Source organism: Oscarella lobularis, chromosome 5 (assembly GCF_947507565.1).
Source record: "Oscarella lobularis chromosome 5, ooOscLobu1.1, whole genome shotgun sequence".
NCBI lineage: Eukaryota > Metazoa > Porifera > Homoscleromorpha > Homosclerophorida > Oscarellidae > Oscarella > Oscarella lobularis.
The window spans coordinates 1,594,572-1,617,726 of record NC_089179.1 but is presented as its reverse complement, the minus strand read 5'-3'; the positions used below and the strand labels follow the sequence as shown (position 1 = coordinate 1,617,726).

General features: G+C 47.8%; 8 protein-coding genes across 9 annotated transcripts in view; 3 read left to right on the top strand and 5 right to left on the bottom strand.

Moving 5' to 3' along the window:
* Position 1: 1 nt before the first annotated feature.
* Positions 2-3,402, top strand: LOC136187490 (aldehyde dehydrogenase family 16 member A1-like). The gene is made up of 13 exons (XM_065975093.1): positions 2-328; positions 378-540; positions 598-700; positions 753-1,091; positions 1,139-1,291; positions 1,360-1,656; positions 1,717-1,959; positions 2,021-2,199; positions 2,247-2,414; positions 2,467-2,671; positions 2,725-2,910; positions 2,964-3,062; positions 3,118-3,402. The coding sequence occupies exons 1-13, from the start codon at positions 37-39 to the stop codon at positions 3,316-3,318; spliced, it is 2,628 nt and encodes an 875-aa protein (XP_065831165.1). The 5' UTR covers positions 2-36; the 3' UTR covers positions 3,319-3,402.
* A 1,144-nt stretch (positions 3,403-4,546) lies between these two features.
* LOC136187516 (RWD domain-containing protein 4-like) lies at positions 4,547-5,553 on the top strand. The gene is made up of 7 exons (XM_065975127.1): positions 4,547-4,572; positions 4,625-4,705; positions 4,755-4,867; positions 4,930-4,975; positions 5,025-5,238; positions 5,288-5,328; positions 5,391-5,553. The coding sequence occupies exons 1-7, from the start codon at positions 4,555-4,557 to the stop codon at positions 5,424-5,426; spliced, it is 549 nt and encodes a 182-aa protein (XP_065831199.1). The 5' UTR covers positions 4,547-4,554; the 3' UTR covers positions 5,427-5,553.
* On the bottom strand, positions 5,466-10,315 carry LOC136187489 (N-alpha-acetyltransferase 25, NatB auxiliary subunit-like). The gene is made up of 27 exons (XM_065975092.1): positions 10,235-10,315; positions 10,097-10,182; positions 9,896-10,040; positions 9,649-9,842; positions 9,490-9,595; positions 9,366-9,443; positions 9,191-9,302; positions 9,041-9,148; positions 8,692-8,983; positions 8,560-8,640; positions 8,369-8,504; positions 8,213-8,302; positions 8,035-8,145; positions 7,910-7,979; positions 7,760-7,859; positions 7,654-7,701; positions 7,505-7,608; positions 7,397-7,449; positions 7,268-7,337; positions 7,171-7,213; positions 6,903-7,121; positions 6,705-6,834; positions 6,582-6,647; positions 6,446-6,534; positions 6,301-6,390; positions 5,760-5,963; positions 5,466-5,707 (listed from the first exon to the last, which is right to left on the bottom strand). Exons 1-27 carry the CDS (start codon positions 10,293-10,295, stop codon positions 5,579-5,581), a joined length of 3,015 nt encoding a protein of 1,004 aa, XP_065831164.1. The 5' UTR covers positions 10,296-10,315; the 3' UTR covers positions 5,466-5,578.
* LOC136187508 (polymerase delta-interacting protein 2-like) lies at positions 10,301-12,017 on the bottom strand. Of its 2 annotated transcripts, none has more exons than XM_065975116.1 (11): positions 11,938-12,017; positions 11,827-11,887; positions 11,666-11,775; positions 11,535-11,610; positions 11,413-11,479; positions 11,202-11,315; positions 11,006-11,142; positions 10,916-10,945; positions 10,734-10,859; positions 10,603-10,682; positions 10,301-10,546 (listed from the first exon to the last, which is right to left on the bottom strand). In XM_065975116.1, the coding sequence occupies exons 1-11, from the start codon at positions 11,994-11,996 to the stop codon at positions 10,453-10,455; spliced, it is 954 nt and encodes a 317-aa protein (XP_065831188.1). In that variant the 5' UTR covers positions 11,997-12,017; the 3' UTR covers positions 10,301-10,452. The 2 variants fall into 2 exon arrangements, with proteins under 2 accessions (XP_065831188.1, XP_065831189.1); XM_065975117.1 differs by having other exon boundaries at positions 11,535-11,604.
* A 6-nt stretch (positions 12,018-12,023) lies between these two features.
* On the top strand, positions 12,024-13,816 carry LOC136187483 (THO complex subunit 6 homolog). The gene is made up of 14 exons (XM_065975086.1): positions 12,024-12,067; positions 12,119-12,219; positions 12,273-12,337; positions 12,397-12,451; positions 12,503-12,560; positions 12,608-12,654; positions 12,711-12,759; positions 12,809-12,880; positions 12,944-13,040; positions 13,088-13,140; positions 13,201-13,266; positions 13,332-13,445; positions 13,490-13,618; positions 13,677-13,816. The coding sequence occupies exons 1-14, from the start codon at positions 12,041-12,043 to the stop codon at positions 13,776-13,778; spliced, it is 1,035 nt and encodes a 344-aa protein (XP_065831158.1). The 5' UTR covers positions 12,024-12,040; the 3' UTR covers positions 13,779-13,816.
* Positions 13,791-16,544, bottom strand: LOC136187482 (uncharacterized). The gene is made up of 3 exons (XM_065975085.1): positions 16,428-16,544; positions 15,948-16,335; positions 13,791-15,668 (listed from the first exon to the last, which is right to left on the bottom strand). Exons 2-3 carry the CDS (start codon positions 16,329-16,331, stop codon positions 13,899-13,901), a joined length of 2,154 nt encoding a protein of 717 aa, XP_065831157.1. The 5' UTR covers positions 16,332-16,335; positions 16,428-16,544; the 3' UTR covers positions 13,791-13,898.
* Positions 16,358-18,103, bottom strand: LOC136187485 (uncharacterized). The gene is made up of 5 exons (XM_065975088.1): positions 17,434-18,103; positions 16,965-17,384; positions 16,735-16,899; positions 16,600-16,682; positions 16,358-16,544 (listed from the first exon to the last, which is right to left on the bottom strand). Exons 1-5 carry the CDS (start codon positions 17,569-17,571, stop codon positions 16,448-16,450), a joined length of 903 nt encoding a protein of 300 aa, XP_065831160.1. The 5' UTR covers positions 17,572-18,103; the 3' UTR covers positions 16,358-16,447.
* Positions 18,104-18,739: 636 nt separating this feature from the next.
* The window catches only part of LOC136187481 (cytosolic carboxypeptidase 2-like), a 6,027-nt gene continuing 1,611 nt past the window's right edge, over positions 18,740-23,155 (bottom strand). Inside the window, exons 10-29 of the mRNA XM_065975084.1 lie at positions 23,060-23,155; positions 22,892-23,012; positions 22,701-22,838; positions 22,536-22,646; positions 22,308-22,477; positions 22,167-22,256; positions 22,049-22,118; positions 21,949-21,990; positions 21,833-21,895; positions 21,663-21,785; positions 21,470-21,618; positions 21,336-21,411; positions 21,178-21,279; positions 20,981-21,043; positions 20,860-20,931; positions 20,602-20,798; positions 20,433-20,545; positions 19,215-20,383; positions 19,098-19,158; positions 18,740-19,045 (exon numbers count right to left, since the gene is read on the bottom strand). Coding sequence (XP_065831156.1) covers positions 18,903-19,045; positions 19,098-19,158; positions 19,215-20,383; positions 20,433-20,545; positions 20,602-20,798; positions 20,860-20,931; positions 20,981-21,043; positions 21,178-21,279; positions 21,336-21,411; positions 21,470-21,618; positions 21,663-21,785; positions 21,833-21,895; positions 21,949-21,990; positions 22,049-22,118; positions 22,167-22,256; positions 22,308-22,477; positions 22,536-22,646; positions 22,701-22,838; positions 22,892-23,012; positions 23,060-23,155 — 3,169 coding nt within the window. The 3' untranslated portion in view covers positions 18,740-18,902. The remainder of the gene's footprint in view (positions 19,046-19,097; positions 19,159-19,214; positions 20,384-20,432; positions 20,546-20,601; positions 20,799-20,859; positions 20,932-20,980; positions 21,044-21,177; positions 21,280-21,335; positions 21,412-21,469; positions 21,619-21,662; positions 21,786-21,832; positions 21,896-21,948; positions 21,991-22,048; positions 22,119-22,166; positions 22,257-22,307; positions 22,478-22,535; positions 22,647-22,700; positions 22,839-22,891; positions 23,013-23,059) is intronic.

Here is a 23,155-nt window from a genome sequence, read left to right as displayed (position 1 = left end):
GCGCGCTAAGGACTTGCCCTAATAAGGAAATTGGGCATGTCGAAGAGATCGTCGCGCCGAGCGGTGCCCGAGCAGCCTTCGACGAACGTCGAACCAGCCAAGCGAGCAAAAATAGTCGAGCCGGAGCTCCCCGGACTGCCGACGGCTGCAGACAAGCAACCGAAGGGCGTTTCGGTCGCAAAGAAGCAGAAGCCGAGCGTCGCGCAGATTTTCGAAACGTTGGAATACGGGCCTGCACCCGAATCGTCTGCAGTCGCCGACAAATGGCTCGAAGATCACGGCCGATCGTTCGGACACTTCATAAACGGACAATGGGTCAAACCAGAAGGTAAACGAAGAAAGGGGGCGTGGCACGTCGGTGGACGGTTTTTTTTCAGGGCGATCGACGTACGCGACGACGAATCCAGCCACGGGCGCACACTTGGCAAATACGATACAGGGCAACGACGAAGACGTCGATCTAGCCGTCGGCGTTGCGCGAAAAGCGTTCGAAAGTTGGAGCAAATTGCCCTGTCACGTGAGAGCTCGACATCTCTATAGGTACGATCTCTCCACGCGATCGAAGCCGAGTACCGCGACAGAATTCCCGTTGTACAGCATTGCGCGACACGTGCAGAAGCACATGCGTTTGCTCGCCGTCGTCGAGAGCATGGACAACGGAAAACCGATTCGAGAATCTCGAGATGCCGACGTTCCTTTGGTATAGAAAAAAAAGATTTTCTTTATGAGAAAATCAATTGACTCTTCTTTAGGTTGCTCGACATTTCTATCACCACTCCGGCTGGGCCCAGCTGATGGACACGGAAATGGCCGGATGGGATCCCATAGGGGTCGTCGCCGCCATCGTTCCGTGGAACTTTCCCTTGATGCTTCTCACGTGGAAAGTCTGTCCCGCTTTGGCAATGGGCAATACGGTCGTCTTGAAACCGGCAACGTATACGCGACTCAGCGCCTTGTTGCTAGCGGAAATCTGCGCCGAGGCCGGCCTTCCTCCCGGCGTCTTTAACGTTGTGACGGGTAAGGGCAGTTTTGGAAGTCAACTCGCCGCCCATCCAGACGTAGACAAAGTTGCATTCACGGGCTCGACAGAGGTAGTCTCGTTTACAGAAGAATGAAGTCGTTCACTACCTCGGTTCAGATCGGTCAGCTCCTGCGTCGTGCGACAGCCGGAACGGGAAAACGTCTATCGCTCGAACTCGGCGGCAAATCTCCGTTCGTCGTCTTCGACTCGGCCGACTTGGACAGCGCAGTCGAGGGAATAGTCGACGCAATTTGGTTTAATCAGGGCCAAGTCCGTTGATTCATATTGATAAATTTATTTATTGATAAATTTATTTATTTATTTATTTATTTATTCAGGTTTGCAGTGCTGGGTCGCGACTTCTCGTTCAGGAGAACGTCGCCGAGCGAATGGTGGCGAAGATCAAGACGCGAATGGCTCGCCTTCGAGTCGGCGACTCGTTGGACAAGTGCGTCGATATCGGCGCGATCGTCGACGCGTCCCAACGACAATCCATCGACGATCTCGTTCAAAAGGCGAAGACGGAGGGCGCCGACGTCTTTCAGACGTGCGCCACGATTCCGTCGCACGGATGCTTTTATCCGCCCACTCTCATCACCAATGTGGAACCCGTTTCGACTGTCGTCCAAGAAGAGGTGCAGGGGGGGAGGGGACTTATTTGAAGTTTTGGCGACGAGTTTTTTTTCTTTCTCCAGATTTTTGGTCCCGTTCTTTCTGTTGTTACGTTTCGCACGCCGAAGGAGGCGATCGCTCTGGCGAATAACACGCGCTACGGACTGGCGTCGAGCGTGTGGACGGAAAATTTCAGTCTCGGATTGGAGGTCGCGTTGAGCATCAAAGCGGGAACGTGCTGGATCAATTGTCACAACGTGTTCGACGCGGCAAGCGGCTTCGGCGGATATAGGGAGAGCGGATTCGGGCGAGACGGCGGCAAAGAAGTAATTTCCATGATCGCAAGAGACGCGAAAATGAATTATATATAATCTTGGCTGTTGATAGGGATTATATGAATATGCGAAGCCTTCGTGGCAAAACACGTTGAAACGGAGTAACTCAAAAGAGCTCGAAATCAAGGGTTTCGGCGAGTCCGTTCCGCCGAGACCACTGAATCCAACGAATCAGAAACAAGCGATTGAGTATCCATCAGTGATGGAACTGAACGGAGTCACTGTTCCAAGGTAGCGGTGATCTTTGGTGGTGAGAAGGATAAATATCGTTATCTTAGTATTGATCGGACTCTGAAAATGTACATTGGTGGCGCTCAGAAGCGTCCCGATGCTCCGTACGCTCGGCCGGTCGTCAGTCCTTCCGGAAACGTCGTCGGTCAAGTTGGCGAGGGAAATCGCAAGGACATTAGAGATGCAGTGGAAGCGGCGTACAGCGCGGCACCTGGGTTAATGGTTTATGATGTCATCGATTCGACTTTTGAGTTTCTTTTTCTTCAGCTGGGGCAAACGAGCTGCTCACAATCGAGCTCAAATTGTCTACTATATTGCGGAGAATCTTGAACTTCGTCACGGCGAAGTTGCCGCACGAATAGCCGCAATGACGGGACGCTCCCTTCAGGATGCAAAGGAAGAGGTCGACTTGTCAATTCAGAGACTTTTCCACTGGGGCGCCTATGCGGACAAGTACGGAGGCACGGTTCAAGTGAGTCAGGGATTGAGGGATCCCTGCCCCCTTCTCAACGTCGTTTTCTTCAGGAAACGACTCTCTATGGATGCACGGTCAAGGTCAACGAGCCGGTCGGAGTCATGGGAATTGCGTGCTCGGATTCCTTTCCACTTCTCGGCTTTGTGTCGCTTTTCGCGCCGGCTGTCGTCAGGGGCAACACCATGGTGATTGTGCCTAGCGAGAAGTATCCGCTCAGCGCTACTGATTTGTACCAGGTTGAAGCAGTAGAAGGGATTCTTCCTCGCGTTGACGTATTCTCGTGTTCTAGATCTTCGACACGTCGGATCTTCCCGGCGGTGTTGTCAACATCGTGACGGGGTCCAGAGACCATCTGACAAAGTATCTCGCTGAACACCAGAACGTTGAGGTGGGCAAATATGTCGAAAGAGTTCATTCCCAAACGATCTCGTTTGCCTTTTCAGTCTATGTGGTACTTTGGTTCGGCTGAAGGAAGCAAGTTCGTCGAGTCGATTTCGCACGTTAACGTCAAAAGAACGTGGGTCAACTACGGCTTGGAGAGAAACTGGAAAGACAAGGAGCAAGGTCAGGGACACGAGTTCCTTCTTCAGTCGACCGAATGCAAGAACATTTGGATCCCTATGGGCGAAATATTCGCCAATTGATTTCGATTTATGTTTATCTGGCTTTTTTCATTTGTTTTCGCGCACGGTTGGTTGAATGTTGAATGAATTTCCGTTGATACTTGGCGCCTATCCGCTGACGCAAAGCTTCTATGACGGCGCCTCTTTCGTGGCGTCACGCCGCTTTGAAGAGCCTTCAAAAATAAGAAAGCAAACACAATGCAAAGCTCCCAGTCACACCGCACCGGGACCCATGGGAGGATCGAACAGCAAAACGCGACGCTCCCAGTCAGCCAAGTCGAAGAAGCAAAAAATCCAATCGTGCACGAGACGAAGAAAAGTGAACAACGCTCGGCCTCGATCCCAAGTCCCGTCGGATTCAATTGCGTCCTACATGACAAAAGACGTTTATGAGGCGTACGTCGAAGCGACGACCCAGTTGGATAGCGTCCAATTTCGCCGCTTCAACTTGATGGATCCAATACCGCACGTAAGACCCGTTTCGGCAGCGCCCGTTTTTCAGTCGTCGCCCGCCGTGCCGTCCAAACCGTTGCCGCGCGTCAAGCGACTGACAAGCGTCAACGAATCGACGGGCGAGTCCGTTGTATTCACGTGGATTCCCAACGCTATAAAATCGTCGTCATCGTCGTCGACCTCATCGACTCTTCCCTCGACGCCGCGCTCCAATTTGGGATTGGGCGACAGGGATAAGTGTCGGACGTTGGCTCGAGAATTTCAAGAGAAAATGAATCGCGAAAGAAACCCGTCACCTCAACTTTTTTCCCGTTGCGCATCATCAGAGAACGCTATGATGTATTAGGTACAATATATGAATAACCCAATTATTTATGAGACGTGATATTGTGTTATATATGGGGCGGGGTCCGGTTATTTAATTATTCGCTTGGGCTTTCTTCGCCTCGTCTTGTGCGTACATTGTCGTCAATTTTTTTCCTACCCTATCGTGTACGTCGAGGTATTTTGCCACGCACCGGTCCAAACAGACGGCTTCGCCTTTCGTCAGCTCGCCTTCCTTGTATTTTGTTGATATGCACTTCTTGTGGCAGGCGCTCGTTAGCCTTTTTTTTCGTGTCACGTCATCTACGTCGCTCGAAAAGTCTCTTCGCGTTCGCTTACTTGTTGTACATGTCGGTCATGACCTCTATCTCCATTTCGGCTACCATTTTCTGCTTGGCTTCGTCCATAAGAGCGGCCGCTTGCCCGGGGAATGCCATGCTGGTTTTTGACCTTTCGAACTTGCGCGCGCTAAACCTCACGATGGAAGAAGAACAGGAGGTTCGTGTACGTTCGCCAATCCTCCAAGCGATCGACAGTTAGACATCCCTAGGAAGAAGTAGAAGCCCTTCTCTCAATTTACGACGGAGACGAGAATTTCAAACAGCTCTCGCCAGCGAAGTTCACCTACAAAGTCAGACTCACTTCTCTTTTCCTCTTTCTCTTCCGTCAATAATCTTTAGCTATGTGATAATCCAGACGAATTGAAGCATTTTGTAGTGGAAATCAGCTGGCCGTCAGAATATCCTCATACCCTTCCCAATGTCAGTGCCGACGTGTTTTTCAACAAGCATTTGTAAGTGTGAAAGGGAGGGCGTTCCTTTGCAGAGGACCCCTTTGGTTTTTTATCCTAAAAAGGTCGGCTGAAACCAAGTCCAAAATTGAAACTTCAATTCTTAGTCAGGTTACAAATTGGCTCCTGTGCTTGAGTCTTTGTGGAGTCTTAGTCTTAGGCTGAGGATAATCTCGACATTCCCATGACGTTCACGCTGATCGAGTGGGCGAAGGAATGCGCCTCCGATCTCATGGCTGACAATCAGCCTCCCTCGATTGCCGTCGCTGAGGTGACAGCAGATTTAGCCAAAACCACAATTGGTAGCACGAAGAAAAAAGAGAAGGCACCCGTTTTGACCAAAGGACAGAAGAAACGAAGAGCAGAATATCTAGGTAGTAACAGAGACGTGCATCCAAATGAAACCTAATGTTACTACTGTAGGGGAAAGACCTAGGGGGTGGGATTGGGTTGACGTCGTAAAGGTGAGACGGGAGGGACTTTAGTCTTTGGTACAAATTTTGAGGCTTACGTTTCTTTCCCCTAGCACGTAAGGCACCGCGCATTTCTGCCCTCCCACTGATCGTCGGTTTTCTTCTAGCTAAGCAAGACAGGAAGCAAACAAGATCATTCGTGACATAAAACGTTTATGTAAAAAAAATTTTTATTGCTCACGCGCACGGATTGGAAGTAAAAAGTAGAAAGCGCGATAGACGAGTGCAGGGCGCGTTTTGTTCACCACTTCATCGTTTTGATACATAAAACTAACTTGGTTCCCAGGGCGAGTCGGAGTTCGTCGAGTTTACTCACACAACTCTCTCGAATGCTCTTCTCTACTCCACGTACTGAAGTACAATCGATCTCCTATAAAAGAATTAATAGAGGAAAGACGTGCTAATGAATTGAAGAATCTCACTTGAAACTCTCTGTCTTCCATTTCGCCGCGTCTATTCATTCGATGCCTGAAGCGCCGCATTTCCATGTAGTCTTCATCGTAGAATTCTCTTCTGTAGTCTGTCATTACGTCCTGTCTTACGTCGTCTACGCCTCTTTTCAGTTTATCTATTTCTTCCAGTAGATCGTTTTGAAATTCCCGCAGAGCTTTAATCATTGGCTCCGCCTACGAGGAAGTGCTGATAAAAAACAAATTCTCCCGACGAGAAAAACGGTTCGGATGTCAAGTTAGGCACGTCCATCCGTTTACAACTAACGTGGCAAAGGTTATTACAACGTCCGAGTTTCAGAGAACCCACAATTGTCAGACACGTTCTGTCGCCTAAAATCCCGGCACTAGTGGAACGGGCTTCTTTACCTAAGGGTTCGACTTTCTTTGAAATTTCTCGAGAACGGGGGGATAGCCTGCGGGCGGTCCGCCTATCCAAAGCGCTAAAGGAAGGTCTGGAAACGCGTAGGGGCCCCCACTGTGTCCACTGCCCACATGACGACGGTAGACCTACCACGCGTTCGACTCTGCTTCTTTTCTTCGCCTTATTCGTCGTTACAACCTTATTGCACATACCAACATAAAGCGCTGCGTGCGTAAACGTCTGCAAGAGACAATGAGTAAGGGAGAAAGAAAAAAAAAGGGGGGGAGCAAACGACCTCAGATAGTTGCACAACGTGACGAAGAGCCCAGCCACTGCCTAACTTCATTTGCCTGCTGTATACATCAATCACCCGCTTGCGTTGTTCTTCAGAAAAGTGAGTAGGTATAAAACGACACATTTTAACAGCGCACCTTCGAATGTCTTGTTGAGACGCGGAAGATCTTCAGCGAGCTTGATACACTCGTCGGCGGCCTCCTCTACACACACACACACACAAAGTAAAGATAGATTGCACTAGGGAACCATCATCGTACGGGGCCACTTCTTATCGGCCGCTAGCATCATCTTTCTCAACAACGGCACCAAACCATCCATCATTTCCGAATAGCCGCATCCAAAAAAATCGTGTAGCTGACTCGGAGGTGGTCCTTGTAGAAGTGGAAACTAAATATTTGAAGAAAATATAGATATAGGGTTTCGTTTCCCAAAAGAAGCCAAACCCCCCGCACAACCTCTGTGTCGAGCTCCGAAGTCTTCTGCGCTCGAACGTACGCCTCTTTGAAATCCATATAGTGCTTTTCCATCTTGTCGCATTCTTCTTGCAACGAGAAGGGACTTACAATTCGCGTGGGAACGGGCGACGGATTGTCAGTCTTGTACGCCGTCTCGGCAATTCCGCTGGCGACCCACAGCGTGTGAAACATAGTAGCTCGCACGTTCAACCACCGAATCTGTAATTACGACGTCCCAAATGAACTATCTCGGTATAATCGACGCTACCTCTATCTGAGTCGAAGCCTTAGCCTTCTCTTTGGTCATTCGTCTAGGGGAAAAAAAAGATATCTCTAGTGTATGCACCTTTTTTGTCTCCTCTCACCGATGCGGAGGATCCCACGTGTCCATGACAAAAAGATCGCGATTGTCTGATAAATTCGCTTCTGATTCCGCTGGGAAGAAGAAGAAGGTTTATATTCAACGGAATTCGAACTAGTCAATGTTTACGTACGTGTGAATGGGTGGAGGTTGAGGGAGTACAGCGTTGAGTGAGCCCACGAAATACTGGAGAAAAACAAATTAGGGTATTTTATTTAATTGATCGAGACCTTCTTTTCACCTGCTGGTCTTGGATATTATTTCAAAGCTTGCGTTTTCGTAGATGTCTAGAGCGAACGTGAGAGAGTTTTTTATTCTGTGCTGAAATCTCGTCATTTCGATAATCTAAATCAATTGTCTCAAATCCCTTCTCATCCCATTCGCCCTTACTTTATAAAACGATGCATTGTGATAAGCAGATACGACATACTCGGGACACTAAGAGAGAGCAAAGGATCTGGAATCAAATAGTTGATCAAAGTACAGGACTACAAACCGATTTAAGCTGATTGAAAAAGAAGAGCAACATTGGTTGCACCGTTCTTTTTGCCCACGTATAGTATCCCAAACTCACGCCAATCGGAACGAACAAATATCTACAGATGACGCTAAGCATAATAAAATAATACGTGCTTGCCTTCGTTACCCCAAACTATCAATCTGTATATTCCGAATGTCCAAGTCGTCATACAGTCTAATGCAAGGCGCAAAGGCGCCTAATAAAAGAAAATAACAAAAAAAAAACAACAAAAGAGGGAAAACGAATCTTACCCAGGTACGAGTAGAGTTTAACGAGAAGTAATTTCAACTGAGCGTTGGTGTTCTTCGCTCTCACTATATTCTCCAATAACATAATGCTTTCCCAAATGTAGACGTTGTCCTCTATAAAGAGCGCGCGCGCTTGCAATCGCTTTGAACACGCGAGTCAAGAAGAAGAAAAAAACCCTACGCGTCTCCTCGTGAAGATCCGCGAGAACGTGAACGGCCAATTGGGCGTAGGTGTCAATCGGACAAACGTCCGTTTCTATGAAACCGTCTCCTACGAATTAAAAAAATACTTAATTAATTAATGTTCTCAATTGCTTTGGCTTTTTTCTCTCTTTACGATATCTTTCGCCGTCTTTCAGACGCCGTTTCAACTCCTCGACGAGATCGAGTTTGTCTGCGACCGTCATGTCCTCGTGCTCGCCTAGAGAACGCGCCAGCTGCACGGAGAAGATGTGACGTTGGACGACTTTTAACTGGGGAAGAGGATTTGCACCAAGGCGCACAGAAACGCAAACATCTCTCAAATACCGCATCACTTCTAGGCAGATCTGCCTTCGCGCAATTCGCCTTCTCCGCTTCGGAGACGGACGACGTCACTCTCTTGATCAGCTACAAGACCCCGTCAATTCATCGTCCTCGACAACGCGCACTCCGACTCACTTCTTCTTTCTCTTCGTCCGATAGCAAAAAGAGATAGGGATCGACGTCCGAGTGGCACGAACGACACGAGCCGAATTGATCGAAAAAAATCACGAACAAATCGACGAGCGACTGAGATACGACGAAATCGTCGTTGGGACGCAGTTCCTTTTCGGTTGCCTGTTTAATTAGTTCGAAAGGAGCGAGAAAAGGGCCACGATTCCATTGACTCTTCTTCGCGCGTTCCGCATCGACTTTCGCCTTGATGAAGTGATAGGCCTGCTCCAGACTGACGTCGGCATCGGACAAGTTCCTGAAGAGGAAGAGGAACGTTTGGTCATTTTTTAATTAATTAGGCAATTTTTTGTACCAATGATTTGGGTCTGGAATCTTTTCGTTTACTTCGTTCGGATCTTCGATTTTGATTATTGCTATTAGCGATTCGACGTAATACTGCCACGTTGTCCATTCGTCTGGGCTATTAGGAATATTAGTTACTTATAAAATGCGTATACAGCACTTTTTATTCAGTTGAGCTTTCGAGAGCCTATTCAGTTCCGGCCACCATCTCAACTTTTTCACAAGTGAAAGATCGAGCAATTCCCTTTCGCGATCATTCTTATACGACCCGCCTGAGACACACAGAGAGAGAGAGACGCAATCCAAGCAATCCAAAGACGCAGAGCAGAACGTACCCAAAACTCCACGCAACATGAACAAAGCGTCTTCGTACTTCTCCTGCATATCGAGCACAGACACATATAATTTCACCTCTATAGAAAAGATCCATACTACATTCATCTTTCACTGCTATAGTACCTGTGTCGGACTCGACAGTGCCAGTCTTCATCTGTTTTTCTATCATCTTCTGAGCCAACGGAAGATACATCGTTTTAGCCAAACGTTGATCTTTACTCGTATGAGCCTAATAAAGGTGCAAGTCAAAAATCAAAATCACTAATAATTTAATCGATTGACCTGCATGACTATGCTCATGACCGTCCAATAGTAGTACGAATTCTTCGAGAACATTTTGAAGAGATTTCGTCCGACTTCCTGCTGTTTTTGATATTTTCCGACGCGAACGTAAGCCATAAACAAATGATTCATATAGTCTTCGTTATTCGGCTCCTGTGCGACGGCCAGCTCGAAAACTTCGGCAATGCGTTCGACTATGTAATTCGATTAATTAAATATTTTTAATTAAATTGTGTCCGGTTCGCACATTGATGCGATTCGCGATAGAACAAGGAAACGGCCTGGAGAAGCGGTTCGTATACGAGATCGGAGCGTTTTTTCATGATTTCGTCCATGAGAACGTACGCTTCCTTTTCGTGGCCCGTGCGAAGCATCACGAGGCCTTTTAGGGCCTGATGAGAGGAGAAGAGACATTTTCGAAAGCGTCGCGAAACGGATCCGGTCTCACTTTGGCCGTCGGAGCGTCCTGGTTTTTCTTGATCAGTTTGTCGGCGAGTTGATGGGCTTTTTTGAACTTTCTCTCGTCGATTGCCTCTGCGAGAAGTTCGATGAGCATTCGCGATAGCACGGGAGACGCGCGATGCACCGTAGATCGGACGAAGTCGCCGATCGGAGACGTCGTGCGGATGAGGTCGCGGGCGAGACATCGCTCTCCTCGTGGCGCAGAAATCCCGTACGTGTAAGCAAAACCAAAGGAACGGTCACGAGCTATAAAACTATTTGCTTATTGGTCTAAGTATGGTCACTTATTTTAGAAGGAGATCTCTTCCCCAGACCTCCTATTCTGCGAGTGTACTAGTGGTTCTAACCAGATGACGCTTCTCGGATTTCGAGAGCGAATGGAGGTATCCTGCAGTCAAACGTGCTGCCATCCTGTCTCTCCATTCGAAAAGTTCCCCTTATATAAAAAATCAGACGATGTGTACAGTACTGATTCCTATGATCTTTCTTTACCACATGTGTCCTGACGATGCTTGCAGAGAAACGTGACTGCTATACTGAAAGGCAGGTGATTTGGCCGTTAGTATCGGTTCCTTTAGATAGGTAAATTCAACGACAAGACAACGCTATGAATTCCTTCTTACCTGTCCTACTACCCCTCGTCCTCTTACAGTCTCCATCGTTCCTGTTAGACTGTATATTGACCAGTGTCGCTCTCTAAGTTGAACCTGTTCGCCGATCATATTCTCAATGCGAATAGAATATCGCCACTGCAGAAGAAAAAATCCCAATTCCTTTGAGAGAAAACTCAAAGCCAAAACCTTACCCAGTAGGTCGAGTGACCTTGCTGACTTTGCTGTCATAACACAAGCACGTCAATACAGAAGAACAAAGACGACTACAATGCTTTTCTTGCCCTGCATCCCATGTAAAATGCGGTGACCGTGACTCGTATTCCGGACGTTATCTGACGATGAACGTCGGTCAGTTGAAGCCACTGGTGATTCTTGCTCTGCCACGAGAGCAGCGATTCGCGCGCGACAAAGGGAACATCTGAGACGAGCAAAAAAAAAGCAACGTTTCGCCGAAACATTTCGCCATAAATTCGCCACCTGCACTCTTATTAGGATTCGGTTCCAAGAACTTGTCGAACAAATCGTGATGAAGAGACTCCTTTTCACTCGGACAATAAGGCACGACATCTTCATGACCAACATAGTCCAACCCTCAAAGGAAAAGGAAAAAGAATAGATATCATTGCTGATGCAAGAGGCAGACGGATCAGTATAATAAATTTTTTATCTACTCCTTTTAGATTCATACCGGGCAAGGAATACAAAGTGCTCTCGCGCTGACTGGCAAGGAATGTGACCGCCTCAGGATTCACTCTCTGAGAGAGGAGAAAATCGACGTAGATACGAACTGCAAGTAAAATCATTTCCTACAATATGTGGAAAGTCTCGAACGTCGATTAGGGCTTGGTAATAAATTTCCGATCGAAACGATCCAGAGTCGCTGTCCCTTAGAGATTTTCAGAAAATTTCCTTTTTTCGAATTTCCCTGTTCTATTACATACGCGTTGTTGTCGTCGTCTCTTTTGGCGAAAATGGCGTCTCTGTCGAATAATCGGGCGACCCACGGAAATAGGATGACTCCACGGTAGCCGAAGATGCGATGTAGGAAGAACTGTTTTTTTGGTGTTAGTCTTTTGGGTGTTATGTCGCTTTCTCGACTCACTTGGCCCGATTGATACTTTCCCTGCACTTTGGGAACGTCGAGATGTCCAACTTCTACGAGTCTGGGCGAAAGCGCTGAAAGGGGTGCGTTAGCGGGATCGGTTCTGCTCACTTTGGAGTTTTGCCGAACGTGGCGGCGCTGTATAATCGGCGCAGAGCTCTCAAATGCATCCTTTTCAAGCTCGCAGCTAGCCAGCGTGCGTTAGACTCAGAAAATGGACACAGCAGCGGAGAACTTGGAAGTACATTCCACACTGCTACAGCAAAAGAGCTGTCAAAACGTGTTTCTATAGAAAAGGGCAGCTCTTTACACGACAATCTATTCTCAAGCCTATTCGGCTTGTGGGAGATACCTTGCCACCTCAGATAATTTTGGCAGAATTTCGATCTTCGAGTAAGTTAGGGGATTATGCCTATGTAACGCTGCCATTGCTATTTATGTGGTAGCACAAACGCCCTGGGGGACTCTCTTCAAACAAATGGTGCTAGGAAACCAGCTCAAACATTTCAAGGTGTCCTCCGACTTTTAATAGTTTAGCATCATTTTTTTGAGTTGAAGATCTTTCTATAGGAGGTGGAGAAAGTCCTTTGTACGCTTTGGTCACTGTCAAAGATTATTTGGTCAGGTAAACGATGCAGAAGACTTCTTTCTTCCAATTTGAAACATTTTCTTGAAGCGGTGGTTCCAACGGCATTTCTCTTTGGAAATGGGACAGTCTGATCAGACGGAATAAGGTAAGTGATGTTATCGGTTTCGTTTCCGCAGACGAATTTGAATTTAGGATGAAAAACTGCAATCAGTGTGGTCCACTCAAATGTTGGCGGTTCGGTAAAGCCACACTACTACGTGGGATGTACTAAGGTGTCCTAACGTTCAGTCTCCAGTTCAAGTTCTCTTTCACCTGAAATCAATTGTCTGTCATATACCGAACAAGTCACTGTCCATAGAGTCTTTTTCTTTGGTGACTTTATAACCTCATTAGAATAATTTATTATGCGGAGCCTGCGGCGATGGAACGGTTCGTGTGTGGGATCTAGAAACAGGGACTGAAAAGGTTTGTTCCTAAGACTTTTTTAATTAAAAAGCTGTTATTTGATGAATTCACTTATCTCTCCAGGAAGTCTTAGCCGCGCACAAAGACATGGTGCTGTCAGTCGCAACAGGCACTTCAATTCTCGCCAGTGCATCCGAAGACGGAACAGTCAAAACATGGGGTATAAAAGAAGGCGTGCCGCTTCGCATTGCTTCATCTTCTTGCCAGATTATAGAAAGCTTCAAAAAGCGACTCACTCCTTTGAGCCATCTTCAAACAAGGCAAGCACTTGTATTGTATAGATACTCACTTCTTGAATAACATATTTTTTTCTCTTGTAGTCTCTATCTCAACCTGCTGGAAAGTGGATCGGAGCAGTAGGTTTCGATTCTGGCGAAGAGTGGCTGGTCAGTAATTGAATCGTGCCAATCGTGCCGGTGACGGGAGAACAGTCCGCATCTCTGCTTCATAGGCATGCGGAGGAGGACCTAAGCCAGGTCTGTGGCATCTTAAATCGCTCCACCTTGCCTCTGCTTTGAATACAAACGGCGCCACCACGCACGACCTCCTTTTCCATGACGACGAGGTATTTGAATTATCTGCCCTTTCTGATATTTTATTCCTTCCCAGTTGATTTCTGTGGGAAACGATTCTCGCGTTCATCACTGGTCTCTCAACGGGGACGCGCGATCTCATATACCTTCGGCGGTGGGCACTCTATACAGCGTTGCAAGCAATTCGCCATCTGCCAAAACACAGGCAATAATTATTACAAATCAGAATCCATCCTTCTTACTAACTACACGGCTATTTGTAGATGATGACAACGGCCGGTTGTTCTTCCGTGGTGGACGTCTATACCAATATGAAATACAGAGCGTTTTCACTCTCATTAGAGGATCCTGGCGTTTTGGCGTAATAAAAGAAAAAGCAGCGTGTCTGACTCGATGTTCCCAACAGCAATTCCAATGAGCAGCAATCAAAAAGAGGAGCTCGTGCATCTGGCAAAAAAAGAGTGCATGTCGTCAAGACAGTTCAGCTAGTACGGATAGCCAATGTTATCTGGTACAGGATACCGCATTCGAACCTGATGAGCCTCAAAAATCGACAGCGAATGACCCAACTTTTCGGCTTCCTGATCATAGTGAGCCCGATTCCAGAGATCAATTAGAGTGGCTCGATCTGCACCGTACGTTGGAAAACAGTTGCTCGAAAGAATTTCAATGGCCCGCGAGTAGTCTTTCTGGTAAATTGCTACAGAAACTTGCGCGCTGAGAATCTGATCGCGTCGAAGCAGAACAGCCGGAAGCGACTGATTCAAAAAGTCGACGAGATGATCCATCATGAGATCGTCGTGCGACTGAAGGAAATAGGTTATTTCAGCGCCCAGATTACTGACAAGCCGTTCGGAATTGGTCGCATTTTTCTTGTACCATTCCAAAGCCAACGCCCACGCTTTCATGTAGTTGTCGTACACTTCGCCAACGCTGTCGGCGGTGACTGCCAAATTCCGGTAGCCGTGCACGGTCTCGTTCAACGACAAGGACTTCATAAACGAACTTTTCGCCAAGACGCCGTTTCCTTGCTCGGCAGCGGCGACGCCAAGAAATAAATGAGATAGCCACGTCTCCTTTGATTTCTCTAGCAGGTCAATCCATCGTTGACCTATTTGGAAGCTCGTCGGAATCATTTCTGCTAGCGTCGCGTCGCTGAAGTCTCCCTTTTCCAAAAGCTCCACCCACGGCTTCACCGTTTCATCGTCTCGAACGAGAAACAGGGTGCTCGGACTCAGCGGCTTTCCGGTCATCTTTTCGTGCACGCCGCCCCACGACGAACCCAATTTCAATAGGTTCTCCTCTGCGAGGGGATGATCGGCGTAACTCGCGAAAAATTTCTCCATTTCGGCTATCCTATCGGCGCTCAATCCATCGTCACCTTTCATCCACGTCTCGACGGCGTCCAACGCTTGAGAGTAGTTCGCCGAGTGAAGCTCTTCCGTCGAGCCGGAAAACGATTTGAACCATTCGGTCCACTGAACTGTCTCGTCGGCGTCGACCGGAAAATTCGTCATCTGCATGGGCGCCGGTCCGACTTGCAGTTCCGCGTAGTTGCCGGCGCCGTGCGACGCCGAGAGAAAATCCATCCAAAATTGTCCCCTTTCCGTTTGACCCCACGTGAAGAACTTCGTTCCGTTTAGTTGATGCCCGTGAACGACTGTGTAGCCTTCGTCGTCGACGTGGGCAATGTAAGGAAGCTGGGGTTTCATTATCCGCACAAACGAGTCTATGGTATCTGGTAAATTTTTCAAGAAAGATAAATCGGGATTTGTTTCGTAAAAGGAGCTGTTCTCCAATCCGTAATCAAAGCGAGGCCACGGCGATTTCGTTCCCGGACCCGCCGACGTTTCGATCGTGTACGCCGCCGGCGTTATGACTCGACTCTCGCCGGTGATCGAATGAGCGGCGCACGTCCACCAATATCCCATAATCGGATGGGGATTTGTGTTCGTTATCTTGGGATGGGCCCAGAACGTGCCGTCTCGCGCGTCGAAGAGCATGTCCACTTGCCAAACGGTCTCGTTGAGTCGGTCAAATTCGTAGACGCGGAGAAGGGGTCCCAGTTCTGTGCTGATTTGAGCCATGTAGACGGGAGACTCGGTGAAGACGCCGTGGCCGATGACGCCGGGGGACCAGTTCCATTCGCATCCTCCGCTCGTCCACGCCTTTCGTAAGCCGATGTTCGCTGGTTGATGAGCCGGATTGGCGAAGAGGAGATTCCTTTGATCTTTCTTGTGATAGAGTGACCAAACCTACGCATTTTTAATTCTAATAAGAGAGAGAGGCGGTTTCTATAACGACCGTGGGGATGCATGCATTGAAATCGAAGTAGAAACTGAAAGTGGGGAGCAAGAGAAAATGGGAAACGCAGATTGAAGCCTGCAACTACTTTTTAAACGACGCTATTCGTAAATGAGCATCTCGTGCGATCTAATTAATTAATAACAGCCTACACAGGGGGGAGGGGGAGAGAACTTGGGTCTGCTATTAAAAGAACCGGCAATGTTTATGTAGTGCGTATCGTTTCTTACTCTCCCGCCCCACTGGGGCACGATGTTAGCTCGTAGGAAGTCGTTTTCGACTTGAACGACAGGCACGGTGGTGTTCTTTCGTTCGCAATCCCAGTCGTCTTGAGTCAGATAAGGCAACTGACGGCCACGCAGATCGGGGCTAGCATACGCGAATATGTCGTCGGGACACGAGTCGGACGGAATGAACGGCTCCGGTTTGCCTTGCCCGCCGCCGTACGATCCGACGTTGACGTGCCCGCCTTCTTCGCCGCCTTCCATGAAGAGAAACTGCGGTAGGAGGTTCTCCGGTGCAACGTTCGATAAGACAATGGGCATTTGAGTTTGACGAACTGTCGTCTGACAGAACGCGGACGAGGCAATTAGCAGCAGTATGTGCCAAGGCATTTGGCTGCACAAAAAGTGTCACGTGACACATTTCGAAACGATGTTAATAATAAATACGTAGATAAATAAATAAATAAATAAATAAGAAAAAAATACCTTTGACGATACTGGTTTAATTAAAAACGCATCGCCGACATTGACAACATGTCTTTTGCAAGCGATGACCGAGATCCGGAGCGAAGCTTGTAATTGGCTTCTTTTATCATAGAATGCCTGGCATACACATACTTATATAATTCAATAACGTAGAATTAATTATTCTTCTCACAGTTTCAGATTTGTTCGCTGGAGCTCTTCCACTTTTCGTTCACTCCTGTCCAGTAAGTCTCTTAGCTTACGATTGACGCCATCCTAGAAAATCTTTTTTATAGACACGGTTTCGCTCGTGTTCGCCTCTCCTTACATCGTGCATACGTGAACCTCCGCTCTTCACAATCGTTTTCATCTCGTCCACCTGCTTCGACAGCTCCTCATTCTCGAGCACCAAACGCCTATTCTTCTCCTTGTATTGCTCATTATCAACCCGCAATTCTTCCAGATGACTACTACTACTACTGCTCGTACCAACCTTCGTGCCAACAACAAAAAAAACTCAAATTGACAAGAAGATCATTTTTGTTCCTCTGCACTCACCCTACTCCGACTTCTCTGCTGAAGACTCCCCCTCTTTCCTCCCAGATCCCTCACTCGATCGTCCGCCGGCTCGACTCCTCCTCGCTTCATCCACTTCTCTTGCAGATCGTCGTACTTCTTTCGCCAGCGAGCCACCTCCTGAATTCTCCTCCTATCCAAAGCAGCCAACTTTCGCTCGAGCTCGGCCACACGAGAGCCGACGACGACGGACGTCGTCGATCCGTCGGACGATACGCGAGAGTTCGACGTGCTCGTGCACGGTCGACGATAGTTGTTCGAGCCGGAGACGGTCGGAGGAAGAAATCCCGTTCCAATTGGACGTTGGGCTTCTGTCGTTTCGATTTTTGTGACTACTGATGGAGCCGCTGCTCTGCGGAGGCTCTCTAAGCGACGTTTGAGCGTTGCGTTTTCTGTTTCTAGCTGGAATAGTCCGGTTGGGCGGGGGAAGAGTTGGCGCGATTCGTCCTACCGCCTCTAGTCTTGCTCTCAGTAGCTCTTCGTCGTCTTTTGCTTGTCTCCAAGCTATGTACAGATCTTTCGCGGAGTATGCTACTGCATTATCGCGTACACGCCTCGTTGCCATTCGACACAGGTGGCGCAAGCGCATCTGGGCAGCGTACTTTAGTCATGTGAGCCAGCGGCGCGGACCCAAAATTTCGAATTTTTTGAGGCACCCAAGTTGCAGGCTTTTTTTACTCACTGCTGTTCTGAGCTTGTGGCACTCAGGTTTAGAAAAAATTGGGGGCCCCCTTCCGCCACGTGGCTGCTACAAGTTCGAAAACGCGTTGTTTGACCGCCAGAAGACCAAAAAACGCGTTCTTTTGACTTGGAGAACCTTTTAAAAAGTAAAAAACTCGACACCCGATATCAAACCACACAGAAGACGGTGCTATGGAGGTTTATCCGATATCAGAATGCCTTGCTCTCGTCATTGCTAGGAAGGCAATCCATGCCCTTGTCAAGTGAGGAAATTGACCAGCCACCGGGCTATAAATGGTCACACCTTGGGGAGAGTTACCTGCTCCCTTCTATCCTAGCTCTGAGAACTCTGATTGTAGATGTACGAGCTGGCTATTTATACTCGGAGAGGCGGGGCCTGATCTGTGCCGCAGCTTTACAGCACGAAAATGCGCGTCGTTTCGAACTAGAAACCAATGCGAATCGACTCAAAATTAGATTCTGCTATCGTTTCGAGCGAAATTTCGTCGCGATTCGGTTTCTATACACGAAGAAATGGTGAGCGGAGGAGGAGCTAAGAGAGAATGACATCATTATATGACATCATTGTCTTATGCAAGAGGATACGCAATACGGTTGAATACGCTTCGAAATGCGTCTTACGACGAGCAAAAATACGAAATAGGTCACGATGGAAATTCTATGCCATTCTAGAATCGTTAGGGCGCTATTCGACGCGAAAGAGCGAACGTATGCGTGCCTTGTAGTGACGTGCGTCAGTATGCACGGTCAGCAAATTCAAGCAAGATGGCTGCCGGCTCTGGAACGGACAATCGCTAACTTGGCGAACGTTCGCGGACAAATTGTTAGCTGAGCAAACGTTCGCGGGCAATCTTTAGCGTTTCTTCGACTGTAGCGAAGTTCTCGACTCCACTACGCATTCGCGACGAGCGAGAATCGCTCATAATCGACTCAAACGCCCGACAATACAGCGCTTGGAGCTGTCACAGACAGCTCCAAGCGCTTTGCTCTTTTTTCACTACTCGTAGAAACATATAAACGAGCGGGTTTCCGTGGAATCGGAGAGACGCGAGACATCCATTATACGACCACCACCAAGGCAGTCGTATAATTCATTGTACATATCAGTACATTGGTCTAAGATTACGTCACAGACGCTCCGGCCATGCACCGGCAAGTCGACATAATTAATTAATTAATTAATTTCAAGTGATATATAATGCAGAGAATTTTTACCTATCAATTTAACCTTTCTCTTGCTTTCTTTGAACTTTGAAGAAACCGAAAACCGCGCGACGTCTGATGAATTTTCTTCTTTTTCTTAGCTTGACGTAGCAATTCCATCTCGTCAATTGTCAGAGATATAGTAGCGGGCGAAGTGCCTAAGATTTTCTCAGATAGCGAAACAATTTACTAAAATAAAACAAATATGACCTGTCTCCAAATTTGGTCGTCGGCCGACCTTGCACACGTTCGGATCTGCAATCGACTCAACCTGGGTCGTTAGTAAAAGAAAAAACGCGAACACGCAACCGCTCGAACGCCACTTACCCCTGTCGACGTTTCGCCTCTGTTTAGTCGAAGTCGAGCGTACATGTTCCCCGGAATTTCGACAGTTTCGTCACCCCGCAAAAAAGCCACCGTCGGCGGAAAAGGCGGACTATTTGTCTCGACCTCATACGACGTGCCACCGCGTTTAGCTGTCGAATGCACGGTGAGCGGCCTTTTGGCGCTCGCTACAGCATTCAAGACGTCTCGACGACGACGACCGCCGGCAGCAGCCGACTGAAGTGCCGATCTCGTCCCCTGCGACGCAATAGGAAAACTAGCCGATCGAGGCACGGGGCGACGACTCGACGGTGCTATCGATTCACTAAATATTCGCGGCACCGGCGAGCGAGCTTTCTTAGACGCAGAAACGTGGTCAGAAGAGACGTTCGCTGTCGTTGAAACGGTTCTTCTATCGTCCGACAATTTGTTAGGTGGACTCGACTTCGAAGGCGCCGTCTGTCGATGAACGACTTCGTGCTCTTTAACGGCAGCCGCGATAGCGCTCTTGTGTTCCTCGATTCGATCTTTTGAGCGAAACCAGGAGCCGGTTCGAGAAAGACGATGGGAGGAGAGTCGCGGCTCTTCCGCGCTGGTGGAAAGAGGTTCGGTGTCAGCAATAGCAGCGGCTGTGATCTCGTGTAGGGATTCGAATGCCGAACGAATTTCGTTAGAAGTCGTCGACTTACGGTGCCTACTTTCCGCTTCCCTTTTTCCTCCTCCTCCTCCTCCTTCCGGCATCACGTCCAGTCGCCTCGTCGACTGAAGGGCTTTGAGCTGTTTCATAAACACCGCCGAACGTGAACCGTTCGTCTGTAAGGAGTTCGTATCTGCGGAGCTCGTGATTTCGGGAGGATCGTCTTTCTTTCTCTGAGTCGTCAAATGAGTTGTGGAGAGCCGATTGGTAAGGAATTCCAGTCCCGTGCCGTCCAAGCTGACGAAACTGCGTTCGCTAGCTATGCTTTCGACGCTGTCGCCGCTCAGAGCCGGTTGAGTCGAATCCTTCTCGATTGGGTCTCTCCTCTTCACGATGTCCAGTTCCAATCGCGCTGGAATGACTTTAGAGTCGTCGGCTTTTCGCAGACGAAACGAGGAGCGAATCAAAGAAGACCGAGAATGCAGCGCGGGTGTCTCCGGTCGACCGGATAGAGCCGCAGTCAATAGCCGATTTCCTGCAGACGAAAAGTCAGGGAAAAGAACCGTTGCCTCCTCCACTCTTACCTGACTCCGCTGCGAGATGGTGCGATACGTAGCGAGCGGTAAACGCTCCCGGACCTTGACTGGACGTCCGAAATTGAGGAGGTCCAATAGACGAGCGACGTGATTGAGCGGGACTGCGAATGAAAAACTACCTATTGACGTTTCAGATAATTTTTAATTAAGACTGCACCTTGTCTTAGTCGCTGCGCTTAAAGCGGTGGTAGCGACGCTTGGATTCGCTCCGACGCTGTTCATCAGATTGAATCCACTGATCATCACCGTGCCCGACTCCTTGTCTTCAACTAATCCAGCAATATTAGGAGTGGTGCAGCCTCGTTTGGCACTACTGCGAGACACATTGTCCGGCAAAGACCGAATGAAGTCCGACTATTGGAAAAGCGAAAGGAAAAATGTAGCAAAGATAACGAAATCCAGATCAACAACCAACCATTTGTATAGGCTCGGGTTTCATAGAAGAAGTAGTCATCTTCAGCGGTGCGCCGTCCTTGTCTGACACCGACTATAGAAAGGTGACAGCAGATAGACAATCGGAACGAGCTACAGCTCACCTTTTCTTGCCCTGCCTTAGCCAATGCCACAATATCTCGTTCAGTCAATGGCACGGTTGAAGGCTAGAATGAAATACGAAATAATCGCCCAGTTCCTACCAAATGTTTTAACGTTTTTGATGCAATCCAACAGTAAGACAATTATTACGATGATGCACGAGAACCCATAACTTCTAAACGGAGTAGAAATCATTTACCTCATTGCTCTTCTGTTCATCGCTTAGAGATGTTTGCGACTGATGCATCCTGAGCTTCGCGGGATGGCGCTTCTTATCTCCCTTGCTCTTCTTTTTCTTTTTCTACAATAGCCAACCATCAGTCAGATAAGTCTGAAATACACAATTCAACTACTTGCCTTTCGGATGGCAGCAGGGCCGTACATAAGTTCCATAGGAAGCCCATCAGAGACAGAACTATCTGATCCCCCGTCGCTGAAAGAGAACGATACAATTATGATAAATAAATAAATAAATAGTATATACTATTCACCTTGACTCGACTCCTGAAGAAAAGTCCGAATCCATGAGAGGAATGTCCAAAGGGTCGGTGCCCGGTGGCAACTCCTTTCCCATCGATGCCAGTTTAGCAAGGATTTGATCCTTCACCATCTGCTCAACTTCCTGATACACAACCTGATACTAAAGAAAAATTAGATGCGTAATTCCGGAAAACGACAGCGCACTTTCGTTCTGTCAGGATCACAATAATCTAGAAGAGTATCGCACAAGTGGTGGCCCATCAATTCGAAATCGGCCACCGAAAAATGGTAGCCAGCATGTCCGCTTTTCGCTCCACAAAAGGTAGCCTAAGCAAGAACATATACTTCTTCAACAGCGGATGCAGCAGTCTGACCTCCATTGTAAAGCTATTCATTATTCCCATTTCGCGCCACATAACAATGCGTCCTGTACCCTCCTACCGTAAATTCATATTATTTTCTTTGGAGAAAACAGATAACAATGGCAAACCTTGCTCTTTTGAACTTTAAACCGACAGTCGCTGAACAAAAACTGCACGTGATACGTCACCATTCATTATTAGAACACAAGTAGCCTTATATGTGCGAACCTTATCAGGAGCATTCTTGTGAAGCATCATAGGAAATACGCGTTCATGAAGCCGCGCAGATGGATCAAATCTAATAGATCTATTCTCTCTCTAATTCTACTAACAGTGCTGCAAGTACCTGTTTTCACATCCGTATATGAAGACGTGCTGCTTTCTACTGTGTCCATGCAAATCACAATAGAGTACGACTTCTCTTTCTTGGATTAGTCTGCAGAGAGGGAAAAACGGTTAGGAAAGAGATGAAAACAGCGCCACAAACCGTCTGATCATCTGCTTTGTATGCCAAACAGTTGGAAAGGCGCTTTTCATCGTGGTTCGATAGTTCCGATTCAGATCTCGACCCGACAGAGAGCAACGGTAATTGCCCACAATGACGCCGTCCGGATTGAGCATGGGAACGACTTTGAATACAAAGCTATCACGCAAAATCTGCACACAAAGACTCAATAGAGACGTCGTAGTCTCTTTTACGAAAAAGTAGCAGTGCCTTTGCATCTGTGCTATTGCCAGTAACAAAGTCCAAGAATCCCTTCATCATCCAACTGCCGTTTGTTTCTCCCGGATGAACTCTCGCCGTGACGACGACAGCTTGCTTAGCCTGAAACGTCACCGCATCTACTATAACTCAATCTGATGAATGATTGTTGGCAACCTCGGCTTCGATCAGAGACGACGACGGTGATGTGATCGTCAATAAGTGGACAAGATTTCCTGCCACCGAGCGACAGAGAATGCGTTGCTTGCAAAACTGAGATCTCAACGAATCCTTTGCCAAAGCCTTCAAATAATCCTAGATGAGGAATTCATGCCAGAAGAATGGATCTAGATAGACATCGATCTTACTTGCATATCAGAATACGCGTAAGGATAGGAGTGAGCGAAATAACACGTGTCGTCCGAGTGGGGAAATTCGCACTGCCACGTAAGGGAGTAGCAATATTGTTCTGATTTGCAGTCTTCCCTCCTTGCAATCAAACGTCCTGAAAGCGGAGCAATCTCATTCTTTATTACCTTAAATTATTTTTGCAATATTTGATGTGATGTCCAACGCGATGCCAACCAATTCGTCTCCTCACTGCTTCGCGCTCAGAGTACATCAATAATTTC

Bases quoted from the DNA above. Each gene is read 5' to 3' on its own strand.
- LOC136187490 (XM_065975093.1), top strand. From the start codon at position 37: ATGTCGAAGAGATCGTCGCGCCGAGCGGTGCCCGAGCAGCCTTCGACG. The intron at 329-377 runs GTAAACGAAGAA...GTTTTTTTTCAG, and splicing joins ACAATGGGTCAAACCAGAAG to GGCGATCGACGTACGCGACG. The intron at 2,672-2,724 runs GTGAGTCAGGGA...CGTTTTCTTCAG, and splicing joins AGTACGGAGGCACGGTTCAA to GAAACGACTCTCTATGGATG.
- LOC136187516 (XM_065975127.1), top strand. The intron at 4,706-4,754 runs GTCAGACTCACT...AATAATCTTTAG, and splicing joins CAGCGAAGTTCACCTACAAA to CTATGTGATAATCCAGACGA. The intron at 5,239-5,287 runs GTAGTAACAGAG...TTACTACTGTAG, and splicing joins ACGAAGAGCAGAATATCTAG to GGGAAAGACCTAGGGGGTGG.
- LOC136187489 (XM_065975092.1), bottom strand. From the start codon at position 10,295: ATGTCTCGCCCGCGACCTCATCCGCACGACGTCTCCGATCGGCGACTT. The intron at 10,183-10,234 runs GTGCATCGCGCG...AACTTCTCGCAG, and splicing joins GCGACTTCGTCCGATCTACG to AGGCAATCGACGAGAGAAAG. The intron at 9,444-9,489 runs GTACTATAGCAG...TCTTTTCTATAG, and splicing joins CACTGTCGAGTCCGACACAG to AGGTGAAATTATATGTGTCT.
- LOC136187508 (XM_065975116.1), bottom strand. From the start codon at position 11,996: ATGCATTTGAGAGCTCTGCGCCGATTATACAGCGCCGCCACGTTCGGC. The intron at 11,480-11,534 runs GTAGGAAATGAT...CTCCTCTCTCAG, and splicing joins TTCGAGACTTTCCACATATT to AGAGTGAATCCTGAGGCGGT. The intron at 10,683-10,733 runs GTAAGAAGGAAT...ACCTATCTAAAG, and splicing joins GACGAGGGGTAGTAGGACAG to GAACCGATACTAACGGCCAA.
- LOC136187483 (XM_065975086.1), top strand. From the start codon at position 12,041: ATGGACACAGCAGCGGAGAACTTGGAA. The intron at 12,452-12,502 runs GTAAACGATGCA...ATTTTCTTGAAG, and splicing joins GTCAAAGATTATTTGGTCAG to CGGTGGTTCCAACGGCATTT. The intron at 12,561-12,607 runs GTAAGTGATGTT...ATTTGAATTTAG, and splicing joins GTCTGATCAGACGGAATAAG to GATGAAAAACTGCAATCAGT.
- LOC136187482 (XM_065975085.1), bottom strand. From the start codon at position 16,331: ATGCCTTGGCACATACTGCTGCTAATTGCCTCGTCCGCGTTCTGTCAG. The intron at 15,669-15,947 runs GTAAGAAACGAT...AAAAATGCGTAG, and splicing joins TGCCCCAGTGGGGCGGGAGA to GTTTGGTCACTCTATCACAA.
- LOC136187485 (XM_065975088.1), bottom strand. From the start codon at position 17,571: ATGCGCTTGCGCCACCTGTGTCGAATGGCAACGAGGCGTGTACGCGAT. The intron at 16,900-16,964 runs GTGAGTGCAGAG...GTTGGCACGAAG, and splicing joins AGCAGAGAAGTCGGAGTAGG to GTTGGTACGAGCAGTAGTAG. The intron at 16,683-16,734 runs GTAAGGAGAGGC...AAGATTTTCTAG, and splicing joins GAGGTTCACGTATGCACGAT to GATGGCGTCAATCGTAAGCT.